Consider the following 24531-nt stretch of genomic DNA (forward strand, 5'->3'; position numbering starts at 1 on the left):
AGCATACGATGTGAAGGTTAGTAATAATAGTCAGTCACAGCTATTTAGCATACAGATGTAAGGGTTAGTAATAATAGTCAGTCACAGTCAGTTAGCATACAGATGTAGGGGCTAGTAATAATAGTCAGTTACAGCCAGTTAGCATACGATGTGAAGGTTAGTAATAATAGTCAGTCACAGCTAGTTAGCATACAGATGTAAGGGTTAGTAATAATAGTCAGTCACAGCTAGTTAGTTAGCATACAGATGTAAGGGTTAGTAATAATAGTCAGTTACAGCCAGTTAGCATACAGATGTAAGGGTTAGTGATAATAGTCAGGCACAGAGAGTTAGCATACAGATGTAAGGGTTAGTAATAATAGTCAGTCACAGCTAGTCAGCATACATATGTAAGGGTTAGTAATAATAGTCAGTTACAGCCAGTTAGCATACAGATGTAAGGGTTAGTAATAATAGTCAGTTACAGCTATTTAGCATACAGATGTAAGGGTCAGTAATAATAGTCAGTTACAGCCAGTTAGCATACAGATGTAAGGGTTAGTAATAATAGTCAGTTACAGCCAGTTAGCATACAGATGTAAGGGTTAGTAATAATAGTCAGACTCAGCCAGTTAGCATACAGATATAAGGGTTAGTAATAATATTCAGTCACAGCCAGTTAGCATACAGATGTAAGGGTCAGTAATAATAGTCAGTTACAGCCAGTTAGCATACAGATGTAAGGGTTAGTAATAATAGTTAGTCACAGCTAGTTAGCATACAGATGTAAGGGTTAATAATAATAGTTTGTCACAGCTAGTTAGCATACAGATGTAAGGGTTAGTAATAATAGTTAGTCACAGCCAGTTAGCATACAGATGTAAGGGTTATTAATAGTAGTCAGTAACAGCCAGTTAGCATACAGATGTAAGGGTTAGTAATAATAGTCAGTCACAGCAAGTTAGCATACAGATGTAAGGGTTAGTAATAATAGTCAGCCACAGCTAGTTAGCATACAGATGTAAGGGTTAGTAATAATAGTTAGTCACAGCCAGTTAGCATACAGATGTAAGGGTTAGTAATAATAGTCAGTTACAGCCAGTTAGCATACAGATGTAATGGTTAGTAATAACAGTCAGTCACAGCCAGTTAGCATACAGATGTAAGGGTTAGAAATAATAGTCAGTCACAGTCAGTTAGCATACAGATGTAGGGGCTAGTAATAATAGTCAGTTACAGCCAGTTAGCATACGATGTGAAGGTTAGTAATAATAGTCAGTCACAGCTAGTTAGCATACAGATGTAAGGGTTAGTAATAATAGTCAGTCACAGCTAGTTAGCATACAGATGTAAGGGTTAGTTATAATAGTCAGGCACAGCCAGTTAGCATACAGATGTAAGGGTTAGTGATAATAGTCAGGCACAGAGAGTTAGCATACAGATGTAAGGGTTAGTAATAATAGTCAGTCACAGCTAGTTAGCATACATATGTAAGGGTTAGTAATAATAGTCAGTTACAGCCAGTTAGCATACAGATGTAAGGGTTAGTAATAATAGTCAGTTACAGCTATTTAGCATACAGATGTAAGGGTCAGTAATAATAGTCAGTTACAGCCAGTTAGCATACAGATGTAAGGGTTAGTAATAATAGTCAGTCACAGCTAGTTAGTTAGCATACATATGTAAGAGTTAGTAATAATAGTCAGTCACAGCCAGTTAGCATACATATGTAAGGGTTAGTAATAATAGTCAGTCACAGCCAGTTAGCATACATATGTAAGGGTTAGTAATAATAGTCAGTCACAGCCAGTTAGCATACAGATGTAAGGGTCAGTAATAATAGTCAGTTACAGCCAGTTAGCATACAGATGTAAGGGTTAGTAATAATAGTCAGTCACAGCTAGTTAGTTAGCATACAGATGTAAGGGTTAGTAATAATAGTCTGTCACAGCTAGTTAGTTAGCATACAGATGTAAGGGTTAGTAATAATAGTCAGTCACAGCAAGTTAGCATACAGATGTAAGGGTTAGTAATAATAGTCAGTCACAGCTAGTTAGCATACAGATGTAAGGGTTAGTAATAATAGTCAGTCACAGCTAGTTAGCATACAGATGTAAGGGTTAGTAATAATAGTCAGTCACAGCTAGTTAGCATACATATGTAAGGGTTAGTAATAATAGTCAGTTACAGCCAGTTAGCATACAGATGTAAGGGTTAGTAATAATAGTCAGTTACAGCTATTTAGCATACAGATGTAAGGGTTAGTAATAATAGTCAGTCACAGCTAGTTAGTTAGCATACATATGTAAGAGTTAGTAATAATAGTCAGTCACAGTCAGTTAGCATACATATGTAAGGGTTAGTAATAATAGTCAGTCACAGCCAGTTAGCATACATATGTAAGGGTTAGTAATAATAGTCAGTCACAGCCAGTTAGCATACAGATGTAAGGGTTAGTAATAATAGTCAGTCACAGCTAGTTAGTTAGCATACAGATGTAAGGGTTAGTAATAATAGTCTTTCACAGCTAGTTAGTTAGCATACAGATGTAAGGGTCAGTAATAATAGTCAGTTACAGCCAGTTAGCATACAGATGTAAGGGTTAGTAATAATAGTCAGTCACAGCTAGTTAGTTAGCATACAGATGTAAGGGTTAGTAATAATAGTCTTTCACAGCTAGTTAGTTAGCATACAGATGTAAGGGTTAGTAATAATAGTCAGTCACAGCAAGTTAGCATACAGATGTAAGGGTTAGTAATAATAGTCAGTCACAGCTAGTTAGCATACAGATGTAAGGGTTAGTAATAATAGTCAGTCACAGCTAGTTAGCATACAGATGTAAGGGTTAGTAATAATAGTCAGTCACAGCTAGTTAGCATACAGATGTAAGGGTTAGTAATAATAGTCACAGCCTGTTAGCATACAGATGAAGATGTTGGTAGTGTGTAGCTAGATGATATTGTCTCTATAAATTATGTAAGTATTAATACTTGGTACATTACCATCTGGCTATTTTCTATATAGTGGTTAAATGGGTTTTAACGTGGTGGTCCTGACCCCTATCCCCAAAAAGGGAGGAGGATACTCAGTACTGCTGACTGGGAAAGTAAGACAGGTGCTGGGCACTTAGTATAATGTTCCTGCTTTATGCACCAATCGGTCCAAGGGTGCTAAGGTCCTCAGGCAGAGGGGCCTCTACTGCTGTTCCATTACCTTCCTCCCAGCCCATATTAATGGGTTCCACGCATATGCTTACTCCTCCCAGTTCGCTTCCTTCCCTACCTGCGGCAAACATGGATCTTTCAGCGGCTGCTAATGCATTAGTGGCTTTGGCGGGTGCTTTGGCACCTTTGTTGGCAGCGCAGTCCTCGTCCACCTCCCCAGCGTCGCGCAGTCATCTGCACACTTGCAGAAAACTTTGCCCACCCCCTGACGGGTCAGCTTTTGCGCATTTTAGGTTTGCAAGGGGTTTTACGTCCTGGTGCTGCGCAATTGGTTTCTCATTCTACGTCTGCGAATGTGGCTATGGATTTTGTGCCTGTTCTCTCTTCTCCCTCCTCTGCAGGTGTTGCTGCGGCTATGACCCCTGCTGACCAGATTGATGACGCGGTGGTTTTCTGAATAGATTGGTTGCGTTACTTAAATGGGTAACGTTAGCTGGGTGGAAATGATGGCCGATAGATCTTGATCTAATGACGGCAGTTGAGGGTGCGTGCTTATAATAATTTGAATTTAATTTGCTCAAATTGGCATTTGCAATGGCGTTTCATGGCGCATTTCGGTTTAATATGTTGGTGGCACTGCGCGCGGTTTGGCGTCTGCGCTGCTTTGTCGGGACTTATTGTGCGGCGAGGATTATCTTTTGCGCAGGATGCGTTGCTCTAACACTGAGCAGATTGGGTGGGGTTGCTGACTAGCTTTGCAGAAATGTCAGGACGCCGGGACCTGCCTGGTGTTTTTGGCACATGAATATTTGCGGCAGCGCCCAGAGTGTGGAGAAGCGTGGTTGGTGCATTAGGATGGGGTTCCAGTTAGTACATGCCAATTTGGTCAGTTTTTGCAACAGTGTATTGCAGCTCTCGGTCTCCCTTCGCGCGAATATGGCGCTCATTCGTTCCGAATTGAGGCTGCCACGTCTGCTGCTGCTTCCGGTTCTTAAACGTTAGAGATTCAGGTGGAGGTAGGTGGAAATTCGGAGCATTCCGTCTTTATGTGCGTTCGGGCAGGGTGCTTGCTAGCGCTTCTTCGGCATGCTAACAGGGGTTTTTGACTGCTCGCTTTCAGCGGTTTGGAGGGATTTTTATTTTTCCTACGGAGGCAACAAATATTCCCCATATAAGTAGAAAAGATCCTAGCAGGTTTTTGTTTTGCCTCCAGCCTGGGTGGCAGCTTGTGTTTGTCACTAACATCGTTATTGTTGTTTTATGTTGTCCTGTTTGCGGTTTGCAGGTGTACGTCGGGTGGTTTGAAAGTTGTGGGGTCTTCAATACTTCTATTGGGGCGTCTGATGTCTACGGTGCAAATGTTTGGTCAGCCTACGGTGTGCATCGTGCACTTGGGTGGAGATGATGGTGGAGTTGTGGTTCATAGTGCACTCAGGTTCAATGACATACATTCGTTTAGGACTGACGGGGTCCTCTGTCGGAAGCAGGTTGGATCATGTTTGTGGAGGCTTTGTTTAAGGTGATGGTGGAGTTGGGGTTAGTCTGTTTGGTGGCGGGCTGCAGCTTGAGTTGCCTCGCTTTGGCGGAAAGAACGGTAGTGTGCTTTTACTTATACAAATTAGATGGGTGCGCTCTCCTGGTTCAATGATAGGACAAAAGGAAATGACACAGCCCGTCCGGGCGTGCTTTATGATGGAGAGTTATACACCAACGAGTGATGTGATTGGTCTGCGTGTGTCTGTGGGAGTGTCCGTTCTTTGTTGTCCGCCATCATACTAACTTTAAGCTCACAATCAATTTCAATTGGCAACATCTAATTATGTAATTCGTTAGCCCATATTCAATATTTTATTAATTATTAATAATCTGATGTCAAATAAGTTTTTAGTTGTGTTACGTCTGTAAGGTATAGTGCACTTATCAACCATAGGGAGTTTATGAAAATGGCGGCGAGCGTGGGGAACCTTTATACAATCCAAAATCCATGAGAATCCAACAGTGGGATGATGACATTTTGCCTCGCTTTGAGATCCGAGTCAGGCGGGAAAACCAGAGCCGGACTCGGATCTCTCCTTGGTTATGGAAGTTCGGGTGGATTCGGTTCTCCGAGAACAGGATCTGCTCATCTCTATTATGTACCCATAACTTACTCCATGTTATGTAATAATATCTCACTTATGTACACACAGCTTACTCCATGTCATGTCATGTTATAATATCTCACTTATGTACACACAGCTTACTCCATGTCATGTAATAATATCTCACTTATTTACACACGGCTTACACCATGTCATGTAATAGTATCTCACTAACGTACACACGGCTTACACCATGTCATGTAATAGTATCTCACTAACGTACACACGGCTTACTCCATGTCATGTAATAATATCTCACTAACGTACACACGGCTTACTCCATGTCATGTAATAATATCTCACTTATGTACACACGGCTTACTCCATGTCATGTAATAATATCTCACTTATGTACACACGGCTTACTCCATGTCATGTAATAATATCTCACTTATGTACACACGGCTTACTCCATGTCATGTAATAATATCTCACTAACGTACACACGGCTTACTCCATGTCATGTAATAATATCTCACTTACGTACACACAGCTTACTCCATGTCATGTCATAATATCTCACTTACGTACACACAGCTTACTCCATGTCATGTAATAATATCTCACTTACGTACACACAGCTTACTCCATGTCATGTAATAATATCTCACTTACGTACACACAGCTTACACCATGCCATGTAATAATATCTCACTTACGTACACACAGCTTACTCCATGTCATGTAATAATATCTCACTTACGTACACACGGCTTACTCCATGTCATGTAATAATATCTCACTAACGTACACACGGCTTACTCCATGTCATGTAATAATATCTCACTAACGTACACACGGCTTACTCCATGTCATGTAATAATATCTCACTTACGTACACACGGCTTACTCCATGTCATGTAATAATATCTCACTAACGTACACACGGCTTACTCCATGTCATGTAATAATATCTCACTTACGTACACACAGCTTACTCCATGTCATGTAATAATATCTCACTTACGTACACACAGCTTACTCCATGTCATGTAATAATATCTCACTTACGTACACACAGCTTACTCCATGTCATGTAATAATATCTCACTTACGTACATACGGCTTACTCCATGTCATGTAATAATATCTCACTAACGTACACACGGCTTACTCCATGTCATGTAATAATATCTCACTTACGTACACACAGCTTACTCCATGTCATGTAATAATATCTCACTTACGTACACACGGCTTACTCCATGTCATGTAATAATATCTCACTTACGTACACACAGCTTACTCCATGTCATGTAATAATATCTCACATACGTACACACAGCTTACTCCATGTCATGTAATAATATCTCACTTACGTACACACAGCTTACTCCATGTCATGTAATATCTCACTTATGTACACACGGCTTACTCCATGTCATGTAATAATATCTCACTAACGTACACACGGCTTACTCCATGTCATGTAATAATATCTCACTTACGTACACACAGCTTACACCATGTCATGTAATAATATCTCACTTACGTACACACAGCTTACTCCATGTCATGTAATAATATCTCACTTACGTACACACAGCTTACTCCATGTCATGTAATAATATCTCACTTACGTACACACAGCTTACACCATGCCATGTAATAATATCTCACTTACGTACACACGGCTTACTCCATGTCATGTAAAAATATCTCACTTACGTACACACAGCTTACTCCATGTCATGTAATAATATCTCACTAACGTACACACGGCTTACTCCAGGTCATGTAATAATATCTCACTTACGTACACACGGCTTACTCCATGTCATGTAATAATATCTCACTTACGTACACACGGCTTACTCCATGTCATGTAATAATATCTCACTTACGTACACACAGCTTACTCCATGTCATGTAATAATATCTCACTAACGTACACACGGCTTACTCCATGTCATGTAATAATATCTCACTTACGTACACACAGCTTACTCCATGTCATGTAATAATATCTCACTTACGTACACACAGCTTACTCCATGTCATGTAATAATATCTCACTTACGTACACACAGCTTACTCCATGTCATGTAATAATATCTCACTTACGTACACACGGCTTACTCCATGTCATGTAATAATATCTCACTTACGTACACACAGCTTACTCCATGTCATGTAATAATATCTCACTAACGTACACACGGCTTACTCCATGTCATGTAATAATATCTCACTTACGTACACACAGCTTACTCCATGTCATGTAATAATATCTCACTTACGTACACACAGCTTACTCCATGTCATGTAATAATATCTCACTAACGTACACACGGCTTACTCCATGTCATGTAATAATATCTCACTTACATACACACAGCTTACTCCATGTCATGTAATAATATCTCACTAACGTACACACGGCTTACTCCATGTCATGTAATAATATCTCACTTACGTACACACTGCTTACTCCATGTCATGTAATAATATCTCACTTACATACACACAGCTTACTCCATGTCATGTAATAATATCTCACTTACGTACACACAGCTTACTCCATGTCATGTAATAATATCTCACTAACGTACACACGGCTTACTCCATGTCATGTAATAATATCTCACTTACGTACACACAGCTTACTCCATGTCATGTAATAATATCTCACTAACGTACACACAGCTTACACCATGCCATGTAATAATATCTCACTTACGTACACACGGCTTACTCCATGTCATGTAATAATATCTCACTTACGTACACACGGCTTACTCCATGTCATGTAATAATATCTCACTTACGTACATACGGCTTACTCCATGTCATGTAATAATATCTCACTTACGTACACACAGCTTACTCCATGTCATGTAATAATATCTCACTTACGTACACACGGCTTACTCCATGTCATGTAATAATATCTCACTTACGTACATACGGCTTACTCCATGTCATGTAATAATATCTCACTTACGTACACACGGCTTACTCCATGTCATGTAATAATATCTCACTTACGTACACACGGCTTACTCCATGTCATGTAATAATATCTCACTTACGTACATACGGCTTACTCCATGTCATGTAATAATATCTCACTTACGTACACACAGCTTACTCCATGTCATGTAATAATATCTCACTTACGTACACACAGCTTACTCCATGTCATGTAATAATATCTCACTTACGTACACACAGCTTACTCCATGTCATGTAATAATATCTCACTTACGTACACACAGCTTACTCCATGTCATGTAATAATATCTCACTTACGTACACACGGCTTACTCCATGTCATGTAATAATATCTCACTTACGTACACACAGCTTACTCCATGTCATGTAATAATATCTCACTAACGTACACACGGCTTACTCCATGTCATGTAATAATATCTCACTTACGTACACACAGCTTACTCCATGTCATGTAATAATATCTCACTTACGTACACACAGCTTACTCCATGTCATGTAATAATATCTCACTAACGTACACACGGCTTACTCCATGTCATGTAATAATATCTCACTTACATACACACAGCTTACTCCATGTCATGTAATAATATCTCACTAACGTACACACGGCTTACTCCATGTCATGTAATAATATCTCACTTACGTACACACTGCTTACTCCATGTCATGTAATAATATCTCACTTACATACACACAGCTTACTCCATGTCATGTAATAATATCTCACTTACGTACACACAGCTTACTCCATGTCATGTAATAATATCTCACTAACGTACACACGGCTTACTCCATGTCATGTAATAATATCTCACTTACGTACACACAGCTTACTCCATGTCATGTAATAATATCTCACTAACGTACACACAGCTTACACCATGCCATGTAATAATATCTCACTAACGTACACACGGCTTACTCCATGTCATGTAATAATATCTCACTTACGTACACACGGCTTACTCCATGTCATGTAATAATATCTCACTTACGTACATACGGCTTACTCCATGTCATGTAATAATATCTCACTTACGTACACACAGCTTACTCCATGTCATGTAATAATATCTCACTTACGTACACACAGCTTACTCCATGTCATGTAATAATATCTCACTTATGTACACACGGCTTACTCCATGTCATGTAATAATATCTCACTTACGTACACACGGCTTACTCCATGTCGTGTAATAATATCTCACTAACGTACACACAGCTTTCTCCATGTCATGTAATAATATCTCACTTACGTACACACAGCTTACTAAATGCTATGAAATAATATCTCACTTACGTACACACGGCTTACTCCATGTCATGTAATAATATCTCACTAACGTACATACGGCTTACTCCATGTCATGTAATAATATCTCACTAACGTACACACGGCTTACTCCATGTCATGTAATAATATCTCACTTACGTACACACGGCTTACTCCATGTCATGTAATAATATCTCACTTACGTACACACAGCTTACTCCATGTCATGTAATAATATCTCACTTACGTACACACAGCTTACTCCATGTCATGTAATAATATCTCACTTACGTACACACGGCTTACTCCATGTCATGTAATAATATCTCACTTACGTACACACGGCTTACTCCATGTCGTGTAATAATATCTCACTAACGTACACACAGCTTACTCCATGTCATGTAATAATATCTCACTTACGTACACACAGCTTACTCCATGCCATGAAATAATATCTCACTTACGTACACACGGCTTACTCCATGTCATGTAATAATATCTCACTAACGTACATACGGCTTACTCCATGTCATGTAATAATATCTCACTAACGTACACACGGCTTACTCCATGTCATGTAATAATATCTCACTTACGTACACACGGCTTACTCCATGTCATGTAATAATATCTCACTTACGTACACACAGCTTACTCCATGTCATGTAATAATATCTCACTAACGTACACACGGCTTACTCCATGTCGTGTAATAATATCTCACTTACGTACACACGGCTTACTCCATGTCGTGTAATAATATTTCACTTACGTACACACAGCTTACTCCATGTCATGTAATAATATCTCACTTACGTACACACAGCTTACTCCATGTCATGTAATAATATCTCACTTACGTACACACAGCTTACTCCATGTCATGTAATAATATCTCACTTACGTACACACGGCTTACTCCATGTCGTGTAATAATATCTCACTAACGTACACACAGCTTACTCCATGTCATGTAATAATATCTCACTTACGTACACACAGCTTACTCCATGCCATGAAATAATATCTCACTTACGTACACACGGCTTACTCCATGTCATGTAATAATATCTCACTAACGTACATACGGCTTACTCCATGTCATGTAATAATATCTCACTAACGTACACACGGCTTACTCCATGTTATGTAATAATATCTCACTTACGTACACACGGCTTACTCCATGTCATGTAATAATATCTCACTTACGTACACACAGCTTACTCCATGTCATGTAATAATATCTCACTTACGTACACACAGCTTACTCCATGTCATGTAATAATATCTCACTTATGTACACACGGCTTACTCCATGTCATGTAATAATATCTCACTTACGTACACACGGCTTACTCCATGTCGTGTAATAATATCTCACTAACGTACACACAGCTTACTCCATGTCATGTAATAATATCTCACTTACGTACACACAGCTTACTCCATGCCATGAAATAATATCTCACTTACGTACACACGGCTTACTCCATGTCATGTAATAATATCTCACTAACGTACATACGGCTTAGTCCATGTCATGTAATAATATCTCACTAACGTACACACGGCTTACTCCATGTCATGTAATAATATCTCACTAACGTACACACGGCTTACTCCATGTCATGTAATAATATCTCACTTACGTACACACGGCTTACTCCATGTCATGTAATAATATCTCACTAACGTACACACGGCTTACTCCATGTCATGTAATAATATCTCACTAACGTACACACGGCTTACTCCATGTCATGTAATAATATCTCACTAACGTACACACGGCTTACTCCATGTCATGTAATAATATCTCACTTACGTACACACGGCTTACTCCATGTCATGTAATAATATCTCACTTACGTACACACGGCTTACTCCATGTCGTGTAATAATATCTCACTAACGTACACACAGCTTACTCCATGTCATGTAATAATATCTCACTTACGTACACACAGCTTACTCCATGCCATGAAATAATATCTCACTTACGTACACACGGCTTACTCCATGTCATGTAATAATATCTCACTAACGTACATACGGCTTACTCCATGTCATGTAATAATATCTCACTAACATACACACGGCTTACTCCATGTCATGTAATAATATCTCACTTACGTACACACGGCTTACTCCATGTCATGTAATAATATCTCACTAACGTACACACGGCTTACTCCATGTCATGTAATAATATCTCACTTACGTACACACGGCTTACTCCATGTCATGTAATAATATCTCACTTACGTACATACGGCTTACTCCATGTCATGTAATAATATCTCACTTACGTACACACGGCTTACTCCATGTCATGTAATAATATCTCACTTACGTACACACGGCTTACTCCATGTCATGTAATAATATCTCACTTACGTACATACGGCTTACTCCATGTCATGTAATAATATCTCACTTACGTACACACAGCTTACTCCATGTCATGTAATAATATCTCACTTACGTACACACAGCTTACTCCATGTCATGTAATAATATCTCACTTACGTACACACAGCTTACTCCATGTCATGTAATAATATCTCACTTACGTACACACAGCTTACTCCATGTCATGTAATAATATCTCACTTACGTACACACGGCTTACTCCATGTCATGTAATAATATCTCACTTACGTACACACAGCTTACTCCATGTCATGTAATAATATCTCACTAACGTACACACGGCTTACTCCATGTCATGTAATAATATCTCACTTACGTACACACAGCTTACTCCATGTCATGTAATAATATCTCACTTACGTACACACAGCTTACTCCATGTCATGTAATAATATCTCACTAACGTACACACGGCTTACTCCATGTCATGTAATAATATCTCACTTACATACACACAGCTTACTCCATGTCATGTAATAATATCTCACTAACGTACACACGGCTTACTCCATGTCATGTAATAATATCTCACTTACGTACACACTGCTTACTCCATGTCATGTAATAATATCTCACTTACATACACACAGCTTACTCCATGTCATGTAATAATATCTCACTTACGTACACACAGCTTACTCCATGTCATGTAATAATATCTCACTAACGTACACACGGCTTACTCCATGTCATGTAATAATATCTCACTTACGTACACACAGCTTACTCCATGTCATGTAATAATATCTCACTAACGTACACACAGCTTACACCATGCCATGTAATAATATCTCACTAACGTACACACGGCTTACTCCATGTCATGTAATAATATCTCACTTACGTACACACGGCTTACTCCATGTCATGTAATAATATCTCACTTACGTACATACGGCTTACTCCATGTCATGTAATAATATCTCACTTACGTACACACAGCTTACTCCATGTCATGTAATAATATCTCACTTACGTACACACAGCTTACTCCATGTCATGTAATAATATCTCACTTATGTACACACGGCTTACTCCATGTCATGTAATAATATCTCACTTACGTACACACGGCTTACTCCATGTCGTGTAATAATATCTCACTAACGTACACACAGCTTTCTCCATGTCATGTAATAATATCTCACTTACGTACACACAGCTTACTAAATGCTATGAAATAATATCTCACTTACGTACACACGGCTTACTCCATGTCATGTAATAATATCTCACTAACGTACATACGGCTTACTCCATGTCATGTAATAATATCTCACTAACGTACACACGGCTTACTCCATGTCATGTAATAATATCTCACTTACGTACACACGGCTTACTCCATGTCATGTAATAATATCTCACTTACGTACACACAGCTTACTCCATGTCATGTAATAATATCTCACTTACGTACACACAGCTTACTCCATGTCATGTAATAATATCTCACTTACGTACACACGGCTTACTCCATGTCATGTAATAATATCTCACTTACGTACACACGGCTTACTCCATGTCGTGTAATAATATCTCACTAACGTACACACAGCTTACTCCATGTCATGTAATAATATCTCACTTACGTACACACAGCTTACTCCATGCCATGAAATAATATCTCACTTACGTACACACGGCTTACTCCATGTCATGTAATAATATCTCACTAACGTACATACGGCTTACTCCATGTCATGTAATAATATCTCACTAACGTACACACGGCTTACTCCATGTCATGTAATAATATCTCACTTACGTACACACGGCTTACTCCATGTCATGTAATAATATCTCACTTACGTACACACAGCTTACTCCATGTCATGTAATAATATCTCACTAACGTACACACGGCTTACTCCATGTCGTGTAATAATATCTCACTTACGTACACACGGCTTACTCCATGTCGTGTAATAATATTTCACTTACGTACACACAGCTTACTCCATGTCATGTAATAATATCTCACTTACGTACACACAGCTTACTCCATGTCATGTAATAATATCTCACTTACGTACACACAGCTTACTCCATGTCATGTAATAATATCTCACTTACGTACACACGGCTTACTCCATGTCGTGTAATAATATCTCACTAACGTACACACAGCTTACTCCATGTCATGTAATAATATCTCACTTACGTACACACAGCTTACTCCATGCCATGAAATAATATCTCACTTACGTACACACGGCTTACTCCATGTCATGTAATAATATCTCACTAACGTACATACGGCTTACTCCATGTCATGTAATAATATCTCACTAACGTACACACGGCTTACTCCATGTTATGTAATAATATCTCACTTACGTACACACGGCTTACTCCATGTCATGTAATAATATCTCACTTACGTACACACAGCTTACTCCATGTCATGTAATAATATCTCACTTACGTACACACAGCTTACTCCATGTCATGTAATAATATCTCACTTATGTACACACGGCTTACTCCATGTCATGTAATAATATCTCACTTACGTACACACGGCTTACTCCATGTCGTGTAATAATATCTCACTAACGTACACACAGCTTACTCCATGTCATGTAATAATATCTCACTTACGTACACACAGCTTACTCCATGCCATGAAATAATATCTCACTTACGTACACACGGCTTACTCCATGTCATGTAATAATATCTCACTAACGTACATACGGCTTAGTCCATGTCATGTAATAATATCTCACTAACGTACACACGGCTTACTCCATGTCATGTAATAATATCTCACTAACGTACACACGGCTTACTCCATGTCATGTAATAATATCTCACTTACGTACACACGGCTTACTCCATGTCATGTAATAATATCTCACTAACGTACACACGGCTTACTCCATGTCATGTAATAATATCTCACTAACGTACACACGGCTTACTCCATGTCATGTAATAATATCTCACTAACGTACACACGGCTTACTCCATGTCATGTAATAATATCTCACTTACGTACACACGGCTTACTCCATGTCATGTAATAATATCTCACTTACGTACACACGGCTTACTCCATGTCGTGTAATAATATCTCACTAACGTACACACAGCTTACTCCATGTCATGTAATAATATCTCACTTACGTACACACAGCTTACTCCATGCCATGAAATAATATCTCACTTACGTACACACGGCTTACTCCATGTCATGTAATAATATCTCACTAACGTACATACGGCTTACTCCATGTCATGTAATAATATCTCACTAACATACACACGGCTTACTCCATGTCATGTAATAATATCTCACTTACGTACACACGGCTTACTCCATGTCATGTAATAATATCTCACTAACGTACACACGGCTTACACCATGTCATGTAATAATATCTCACTTACGTACACACGGCTTACACCATGTCATGTAATAATATCTCACTTACGTACACACGGCTTACACCATGTCATGTAATAATATCTCACTTACGTACACACGGCTTACTCCATGTCATGTAATAATATCTCACTTACGTACACACGGCTTACTCCATGTCATGTAATAATATCTCACTAACGTACACACGGCTTACTCCATGTCATGTAATAATATCTCACTTACGTACACACAGCTTACTCCATGTCATGTAATAATATCTCACTTACGTACACACGGCTTACTCCATGTCATGTAATAATATCTCACTTACGTACACACGGCTTACTCCATGTCATGTAATAATATCTCACTAACGTACACACGGCTTACACCATGCCATGTAATAATATCTCACTTACGTACACACAGCTTACTCCATGTCATGTAATAATATCTCACTTACGTACACACGGCTTACTCCATGTCATGTAATAATATCTCACTTACGTACACACGGCTTACTCCATGTCATGTAATAATATCTCACTTACGTACACACGGCTTACTCCATGTCATGTAATAATATCTCACTTACGTACACACGGCTTACACCATGTCATGTAATAATATCTCACTTACGTACACACGGCTTACACCATGTCATGTAATAATATCTCACTTACGTACACACGGCTTACTCCATGTCATGTAATAATATCTCACTTACGTACATACGGCTTACTCCATGTCATGTAATAATATCTCACTAACGTACACACGGCTTACTCCATGTTATGTAATAATATCTCACTTACGTACACACGGCTTACTCCATGTCATGTAATAATATCTCACTTACGTACACACAGCTTACTCCATGTCATGTAATAATATCTCACTTACGTACACACAGCTTACTCCATGTCATGTAATAATATCTCACTTATGTACACACGGCTTACTCCATGTCATGTAATAATATCTCACTTACGTACACACGGCTTACTCCATGTTGTGTAATAATATCTCACTAACGTACACACAGCTTACTCCATGTCATGTAATAATATCTCACTTACGTACACACAGCTTACTCCATGCCATGAAATAATATCTCACTTACGTACACACGGCTTACTCCATGTCATGTAATAATATCTCACTAACGTACATACGGCTTACTCCATGTCATGTAATAATATCTCACTAACGTACACACGGCTTACTCCATGTCATGTAATAATATCTCACTAACGTACACACGGCTTACTCCATGTCATGTAATAATATCTCACTTACGTACACACAGCTTACTCCATGTCATGTAATAATATCTCACTAACGTACACACGGCTTACTCCATGTCATGTAATAATATCTCACTAACGTACACACGGCTTACTCCATGTCATGTAATAATATCTCACTAACGTACACACGGCTTACTCCATGTCATGTAATAATATCTCACGTACGTACACACGGCTTACTCCATGTCATGTAATAATATCTCACTTACGTACACACGGCTTACTCCATGTCGTGTAATAATATCTCACTAACGTACACACAGCTTACTCCATGTCATGTAATAATATCTCACTTACGTACACACAGCTTACTCCATGCCATGAAATAATATCTCACTTACGTACACACGGCTTACTCCATGTCATGTAATAATATCTCACTAACGTACATACGGCTTACTCCATGTCATGTAATAATATCTCACTAACGTACACACGGCTTACTCCATGTCATGTAATAATATCTCACTTACGTACACACGGCTTACTCCATGTCATGTAATAATATCTCACTAACGTACACACGGCTTACACCATGTCATGTAATAATATCTCACTTACGTACACACGGCTTACACCATGTCATGTAATAATATCTCACTTACGTACACACGGCTTACACCATGTCATGTAATAATATCTCACTTACGTACACACGGCTTACTCCATGTCATGTAATAATATCTCACTTACGTACACACGGCTTACTCCATGTCATGTAATAATATCTCACTAACGTACACACGGCTTACTCCATGTCATGTAATAATATCTCACTTACGTACACACAGCTTACTCCATGTCATGTAATAATATCTCACTTACGTACACACGGCTTACTCCATGTCATGTAATAATATCTCACTTACGTACACACGGCTTACTCCATGTCATGTAATAATATCTCACTAACGTACACACGGCTTACACCATGCCATGTAATAATATCTCACTTACGTACACACAGCTTACTCCATGTCATGTAATAATATCTCACTTACGTACACACGGCTTACTCCATGTCATGTAATAATATCTCACTTACGTACACACGGCTTACTCCATGTCATGTAATAATATCTCACTTACGTACACACGGCTTACTCCATGTCATGTAATAATATCTCACTTACGTACACACGGCTTACACCATGTCATGTAATAATATCTCACTTACGTACACACGGCTTACACCATGTCATGTAATAATATCTCACTTACGTACACACGGCTTACTCCATGTCATGTAATAATATCTCACTTACGTACATACGGCTTACTCCATGTCATGTAATAATATCTCACTAACGTACACACGGCTTACTCCATGTCATGTAATAATATCTCACTTACGTACACACAGCTTACTCCATGTCATGTAATAATATCTCACTTACGTACACACGGCTTACTCCATGTCGTGTAATAATATCTCACTAACGTACACACAGCTTACTCCATGTCATGTAATAATATCTCACTTACGTACACACAGCTTACTCCATGCCATGAAATAATATCTCACTTACGTACACACGGCTTACTCCATGTCATGTAATAATATCTCACTAACGTACATACGGCTTACTCCATGTCATGTAATAATATCTCACTAACGTACACACGGCTTACTCCATGTTATGTAATAATATCTCACTTACGTACACACGGCTTACTCCATGTCATGTAATAATATCTCACTTACGTACACACAGCTTACTCCATGTCATGTAATAATATCTCACTTACGTACACACAGCTTACTCCATGTCATGTAATAATATCTCACTTATGTACACACGGCTTACTCCATGTCATGTAATAATATCTCACTTACGTACACACGGCTTACTCCATGTCGTGTAATAATATCTCACTAACGTACACACAGCTTACTCCATGTCATGTAATAATATCTCACTTACGTACACACAGCTTACTCCATGCCATGAAATAATATCTCACTTACGTACACACGGCTTACTCCATGTCATGTAATAATATCTCACTAACGTACATACGGCTTACTCCATGTCATGTAATAATATCTCACTAACGTACACACGGCTTACTCCATGTCATGTAATAATATCTCACTAACGTACACACGGCTTACTCCATGTCATGTAATAATATCTCACTTACGTACACACAGCTTACTCCATGTCATGTAATAATATCTCACTAACGTACACACGGCTTACTCCATGTCATGTAATAATATCTCACTAACGTACACACGGCTTACTCCATGTCATGTAATAATATCTCACTAACGTACACACGGCTTACTCCATGTCATGTAATAATATCTCACTTACGTACACACGGCTTACTCCATGTCATGTAATAATATCTCACTTACGTACACACGGCTTACTCCATGTCGTGTAATAATATCTCACTAACGTACACACAGCTTACTCCATGTCATGTAATAATATCTCACTTACGTACACACAGCTTACTCCATGCCATGAAATAATATCTCACTTACGTACACACGGCTTACTCCATGTCATGTAATAATATCTCACTAACGTACATACGGCTTACTCCATGTCATGTAATAATATCTCACTAACGTACACACGGCTTACTCCATGTCATGTAATAATATCTCACTTACGTACACACGGCTTACTCCATGTCATGTAATAATATCTCACTAACGTACACACGGCTTACACCATGTCATGTAATAATATCTCACTTACGTACACACGGCTTACACCATGTCATGTAATAATATCTCACTTACGTACACACGGCTTACACCATGTCATGTAATAATATCTCACTTACGTACACACGGCTTACTCCATGTCATGTAATAATATCTCACTTACGTACACACGGCTTACTCCATGTCATGTAATAATATCTCACTAACGTACACACGGCTTACTCCATGTCATGTAATAATATCTCACTTACGTACACACAGCTTACTCCATGTCATGTAATAATATCTCACTTACGTACACACGGCTTACTCCATGTCATGTAATAATATCTCACTTACGTACACACGGCTTACTCCATGTCATGTAATAATATCTCACTAACGTACACACGGCTTACACCATGTCATGTAATAATATCTCACTTACGTACACACGGCTTACACCATGTCATGTAATAATATCTCACTTACGTACACACGGCTTACTCCATGTCATGTAATAATATCTCACTTACGTACATACGGCTTACTCCATGTCATGTAATAATATCTCACTAACGTACACACAGCTTACTCCATGTCATGTAATAATATCTCACTTACGTACACACAGCTTACTCCATGTCATGTAATAATATCTCACTTACGTACACACGGCTTACTCCATGTCATGTAATAATATCTCACTTACGTACACACGGCTTACTCCATGTCATGTAATAATATCTCACTAACGTACACACGGCTTACACCATGCCATGTAATAATATCTCACTTACGTACACACAGCTTACTCCATGTCATGTAATAATATCTCACTTACGTACACACGGCTTACTCCATGTCATGTAATAATATCTCACTTACGTACACACGGCTTACTCCATGTCATGTAATAATATCTCACTTACGTACACACAGCTTACTCCATGTCATGTAATAATATCTCACTTACGTACACACAGCTTACACCATGCCATGTAATAATATCTCATGTCATGTAAAAGAGCTAATTGAGCAGTAATGAGACTGATGTTATTATTCAGAATCAGATGACTCCACAGGATCTGAACATTTTTTCTTTTTCAAAGTAGCGTCTTTCATATTCAGTACATTTTTTGCAGCGTTTCAACAACGACTCAAAGACGTGCAATAGATTGTTTTATGCAGGTGCGTATTTATAATGGGTGCAGGGTGTGCGGTGATGCACACACTGCACTCATATTCTACTTACCTCTCCGGAGTTCCACGTCGGCGCCGGTGTCTTGCGCTGCAAAAACGGACATTTTCCCATCTCATGCGCAGTTCAGGGAAAATAGCTGCCGTGCCCATTTTCCCGGTGACCTGCGCATACACTATAGACACTGGGCACACTCTAGTGCAGAGTCTATAAGTGCTCAGTGCGCTGCTGGCTTTCGGACGGAGAGGAGGGGGCCCATGACGGAGACTGCACACGAGTCCTCTCCTCTCTAGAAATGCTGCTGGTTTGGTGACATCACTGTTAGTGTTACAGCTGTCGCGTTTCTTCCTTCATTGTCTGCTGAGAACTTCTTTCCGCGCAGTTGTTTTTTCAGGGTTGGGAATGGCGAGAAATCACAGGGCGCTAAGTCCGGGCTATATGGAGGGTGTTCCAGCGCTGTACCATTAATCTCAGTCAGTGCTTCCAATGTAACAGCAGCAACATGTGGTCGGGCATCGCCATTGTCTTATAGCAACAACCACTGTTTCTTCAGCAAATATGATCTTCTCTTCCTCATGGCCCCACACCAGCTGCGTCACAAGGGGGATGCACGCCACACCCGGGTGACACCCACAGTGGGGTGACACAAAGTACCCTATTTGAAGTGCTCCCACCACCGATATACTGTAGGACTGCTAATTGATTCTCCACCGTATACTTGCCGTAACTTTCATGAGTTTCATTTCCGCTCTTTCCAAGTGTAGCGCAACATTCAATCACACATATCTGATGTAATCTCACAGACACGTCTTCCTCATCCGCCATGACAAAACGTACGAAGATCTTCCACTCGCTGTGACCAAACAAAGACTACGGTCGTCCAATCACAGGTTCAGACACATCAATGTATGAGCCTCACAATAACCAGCATAGCGTTGCTATGGGACAGAGAAACAGAGGCAGTCTCATTACTTTTCAGCCAGTAATAATATATCTGTGAGCAGGACCAGAGGAAGAGAACTGTTATATTGTATTTGTATATAATGTATATATTTCATTTTATGCTCATATTTGTAAAGATCAGCACAATATGTTGGAGCTATGTAAATAAATATTAATTAAGAAATGATGTATTTATGGTGCTAATGCAGAGTCAGGAGCAATCACACCCCAAAATGAAGCCAAGAAATGTGTTCACTAAAAGAGCCGAAACTGCGGCTATCCCAGGGTCATGCAGGCTGGCACCGGGTTACGCTGAGCCACATCACTGCGCTTACAGCCATTTTCTAATTCTTTGTTTTGCTGGCAAAATACTCACTTACTGTTATACAGTAGTAATATCAGATGAAACTCTCCGTCTCCTGTGCGAAAACCATTATATAATATATACAGGAGCAATGAAGAATTCACCAATCAGCATTTGTGGTGCATTCACTATCAGCCAATCACATGCAGTTCACTAGCGCTGGCCCTCATCAGTGTATATGTGACACTGCGCTCAGGCACCTGCACGGGACAGGTCTGTTTGCCAGTCTACACCTTTTTGCAATTGCACAATCACGTCCTTACAATACTTGGCCTATGTTAGAAGGTCCCTTTGCTGCTCTATCCCACGTCTTTGGGTGCCAGAATCATTTATCATACATAGCTGTATCAGTATCTATCTGGGCGTGAGCAGTGCAATTTGTGGTGGGTCTGACTCTGTACCTCCAGCCCCAACATATCTAACCAGTAACTAGACTACGGGACTGGCTAAGAATTATGGGTAATCGTTATCAGATGCATACAGAAGGCTGCACTCACCTCTTCAAATATATCCAAGCTGTAGGTGTTGTCATCATCAGCGAAGTATACAACTCCAGGGGGGGCGTCCACCGGATCGAAGTGTTCTCTCAACCAGCTCAGGCCTAGGTTCCGTTGCAGGGTTCCTTTAGCATATTTCGCCTCTTTGGGTGTCCTGACACACAGCTGAGTATACTGAATCCCTGATCTTTGGAGGAAATTAGTGACCAGTGTGGTCTTCTCATCTGCGTCCTCCACCACAATCCAGTGAAATGCCGGCACCTGGCGGAAGGTATTGGCGATGCGAGTAAGTTCTGCTTTCTGGACAGCACGAGCGTAAGTTGGGGTGATGGCGAATATGGTAGGAAGAGCTGTTGGTTTCGGTTTATAAGTCAGAGATGTGAGATCTAGAAATCAGAGACATGTACAAATCATCAGACAGATATAATCACCAACACATTGCTGGCGTATGGCGGACATCTATATTATACATTACACCTGTTATCTCCTGGTTATACACCAATGCCCGGTACACACTAGACGGTATGTCGTCAGATCACGCGGATCGAGTCAACATATAGGGCACATCATTTAGTGTGTACCCACTATGTGTGCACCACTGCCCAACAACGGAATCATCCACGCATGCGTGGACGATGCAGCGACCAAGCTGCCGATGCCGGCAAGTTCTATGATACGACATATCGGGTGGGCAGTCACCAGATCGTGCATTATGTACCGACCGCCTGATATGTTGTTCATCGGCGCCATCAGGCGTCGCAGTGGGGAAGGGGGGGTGTCACCTAATGTGTACTTACCTTACCTCCGCACCTACAAATAGTAATTACAGGAATACCACTATCTTGAATACATTTGTCTTTTAAAAAATGTAATCTATGAACAAAATTTCAACACAGCTGACTATGCAAACAATAACTAGACTGAACTTACATGTGATTTATAAGGATTTAACCACAATGATGGGTTTGGACAATTTATCTCAGTTTATATTAAGAATAATGAGGTCACTCTCCATAAAAATGGTTGGACCATCTGTATAGCGCACATCATGGTATATGCCTACGGCGCCTAATCCATGAGCTGGTAAAATGGTTGGACCACGTGTATAGTGCACATCATGGTGTATGCCTACTACACCTAATCCATGAGCTGGTAAAATGATTGGACCATCTGTATAGCGCACATCATGGTGTATGCCTACTACACCTAATCCCTGAGCTGGTAAAATGGTTGGACCATCTGTATAGTGCACATCATGGTGTATGTCTACTGCGCCTAATCCATGAGCTGGTATAATGGTTGGACCATCTGTATAGTGCACATCATGGTGTATGCCTACTGCGCCTAATCCATGAGCTGGTAAAATGGTTGGACCATTTGTATAGTGCACATCATGGTGTATGCCTACTGCGCCTAATCCCTGAGCTGGTAAAATGGTTGGACCATCTATATAGTGCACATCATGGTGTATGCCTAATGCGCCTAATCCCTGAGCTGGTAAAATGGTTGGACCATCTGTATAGAGCACATCATGGTGTATGCCTACTGTGCCTAATCCATGAGCTGGTAAAATGGTTGGACCATCTGTATAGTGCACATCATGGTGTATGCCTACTGTGCCTAATCCCATAGCTGGTAATATGGTTGGACCATCTGTATAGTGTGCACATCATGATGTATGCCTGCTGTGCCTAATCCCTGAGCTGGTAAAACGGTTGGACCATCTGTACAGTGTGCACATCATGGTGTATGCCTACTGTGCCTAATCGCTGAGCTGGTAAAATGGTTGGACCATCTGTATAGTGCACATCATGGTGTATGCCTACTGCGCCTAATCTCTGAGCTGGTAAAATGGTTGGACCATCTGTATAGTGCACATCATGGTGTATGCCTACTGCGCCTAATCCATGAGCTGGTACAATGTTTGGATAATCTGTATAGCGCACATCATGGTGTATGCCTACTGCACCTAATCCCTGAGCTGGTAAAATGGTTTGACCATCTGTACAGTGCACATCATGGTGTATGCCTACTGCGCCTAATCCCTGAGCTGGTAAAATGGTTGGACCATCTGTATAGTGCACATCATGGTGTATGCCTACTGCGCCTAATCCCAGAGCTGGTAATATGGTTGGACCATCTGTATAGTGCCCATTATGGTGAATGCCTACTGTGCCTAATCCCTGAGGTGGTAATATGGATGGACCATCTGTATAGTG

The 24531-nt window shown here is 39.8% G+C and overlaps 1 protein-coding gene across 1 annotated transcript in view; it reads right to left on the bottom strand.

Annotated features, from left to right (window-relative positions):
* Window positions 1-22994, bottom strand: part of LOC148516804 (galactosylgalactosylxylosylprotein 3-beta-glucuronosyltransferase 1-like) — a 275956-nt gene extending 252962 nt beyond the window's left edge. The window contains exons 1-2 of the mRNA XM_088479540.1: window positions 22898-22994; window positions 22313-22698 (exon numbers count right to left, since the gene is read on the bottom strand). Coding sequence (XP_088335666.1) covers window positions 22313-22698; window positions 22898-22994 — 483 coding nt within the window. The remainder of the gene's footprint in view (window positions 1-22312; window positions 22699-22897) is intronic.
* Between the last annotated feature and the right edge of the window lie 1537 nt (window positions 22995-24531).

Source organism: Taudactylus pleione, unplaced genomic scaffold (assembly GCF_031769625.1).
Source record: "Taudactylus pleione unplaced genomic scaffold, aTauple2 ptg000239l, whole genome shotgun sequence".
NCBI lineage: Eukaryota > Metazoa > Chordata > Amphibia > Anura > Myobatrachidae > Taudactylus > Taudactylus pleione.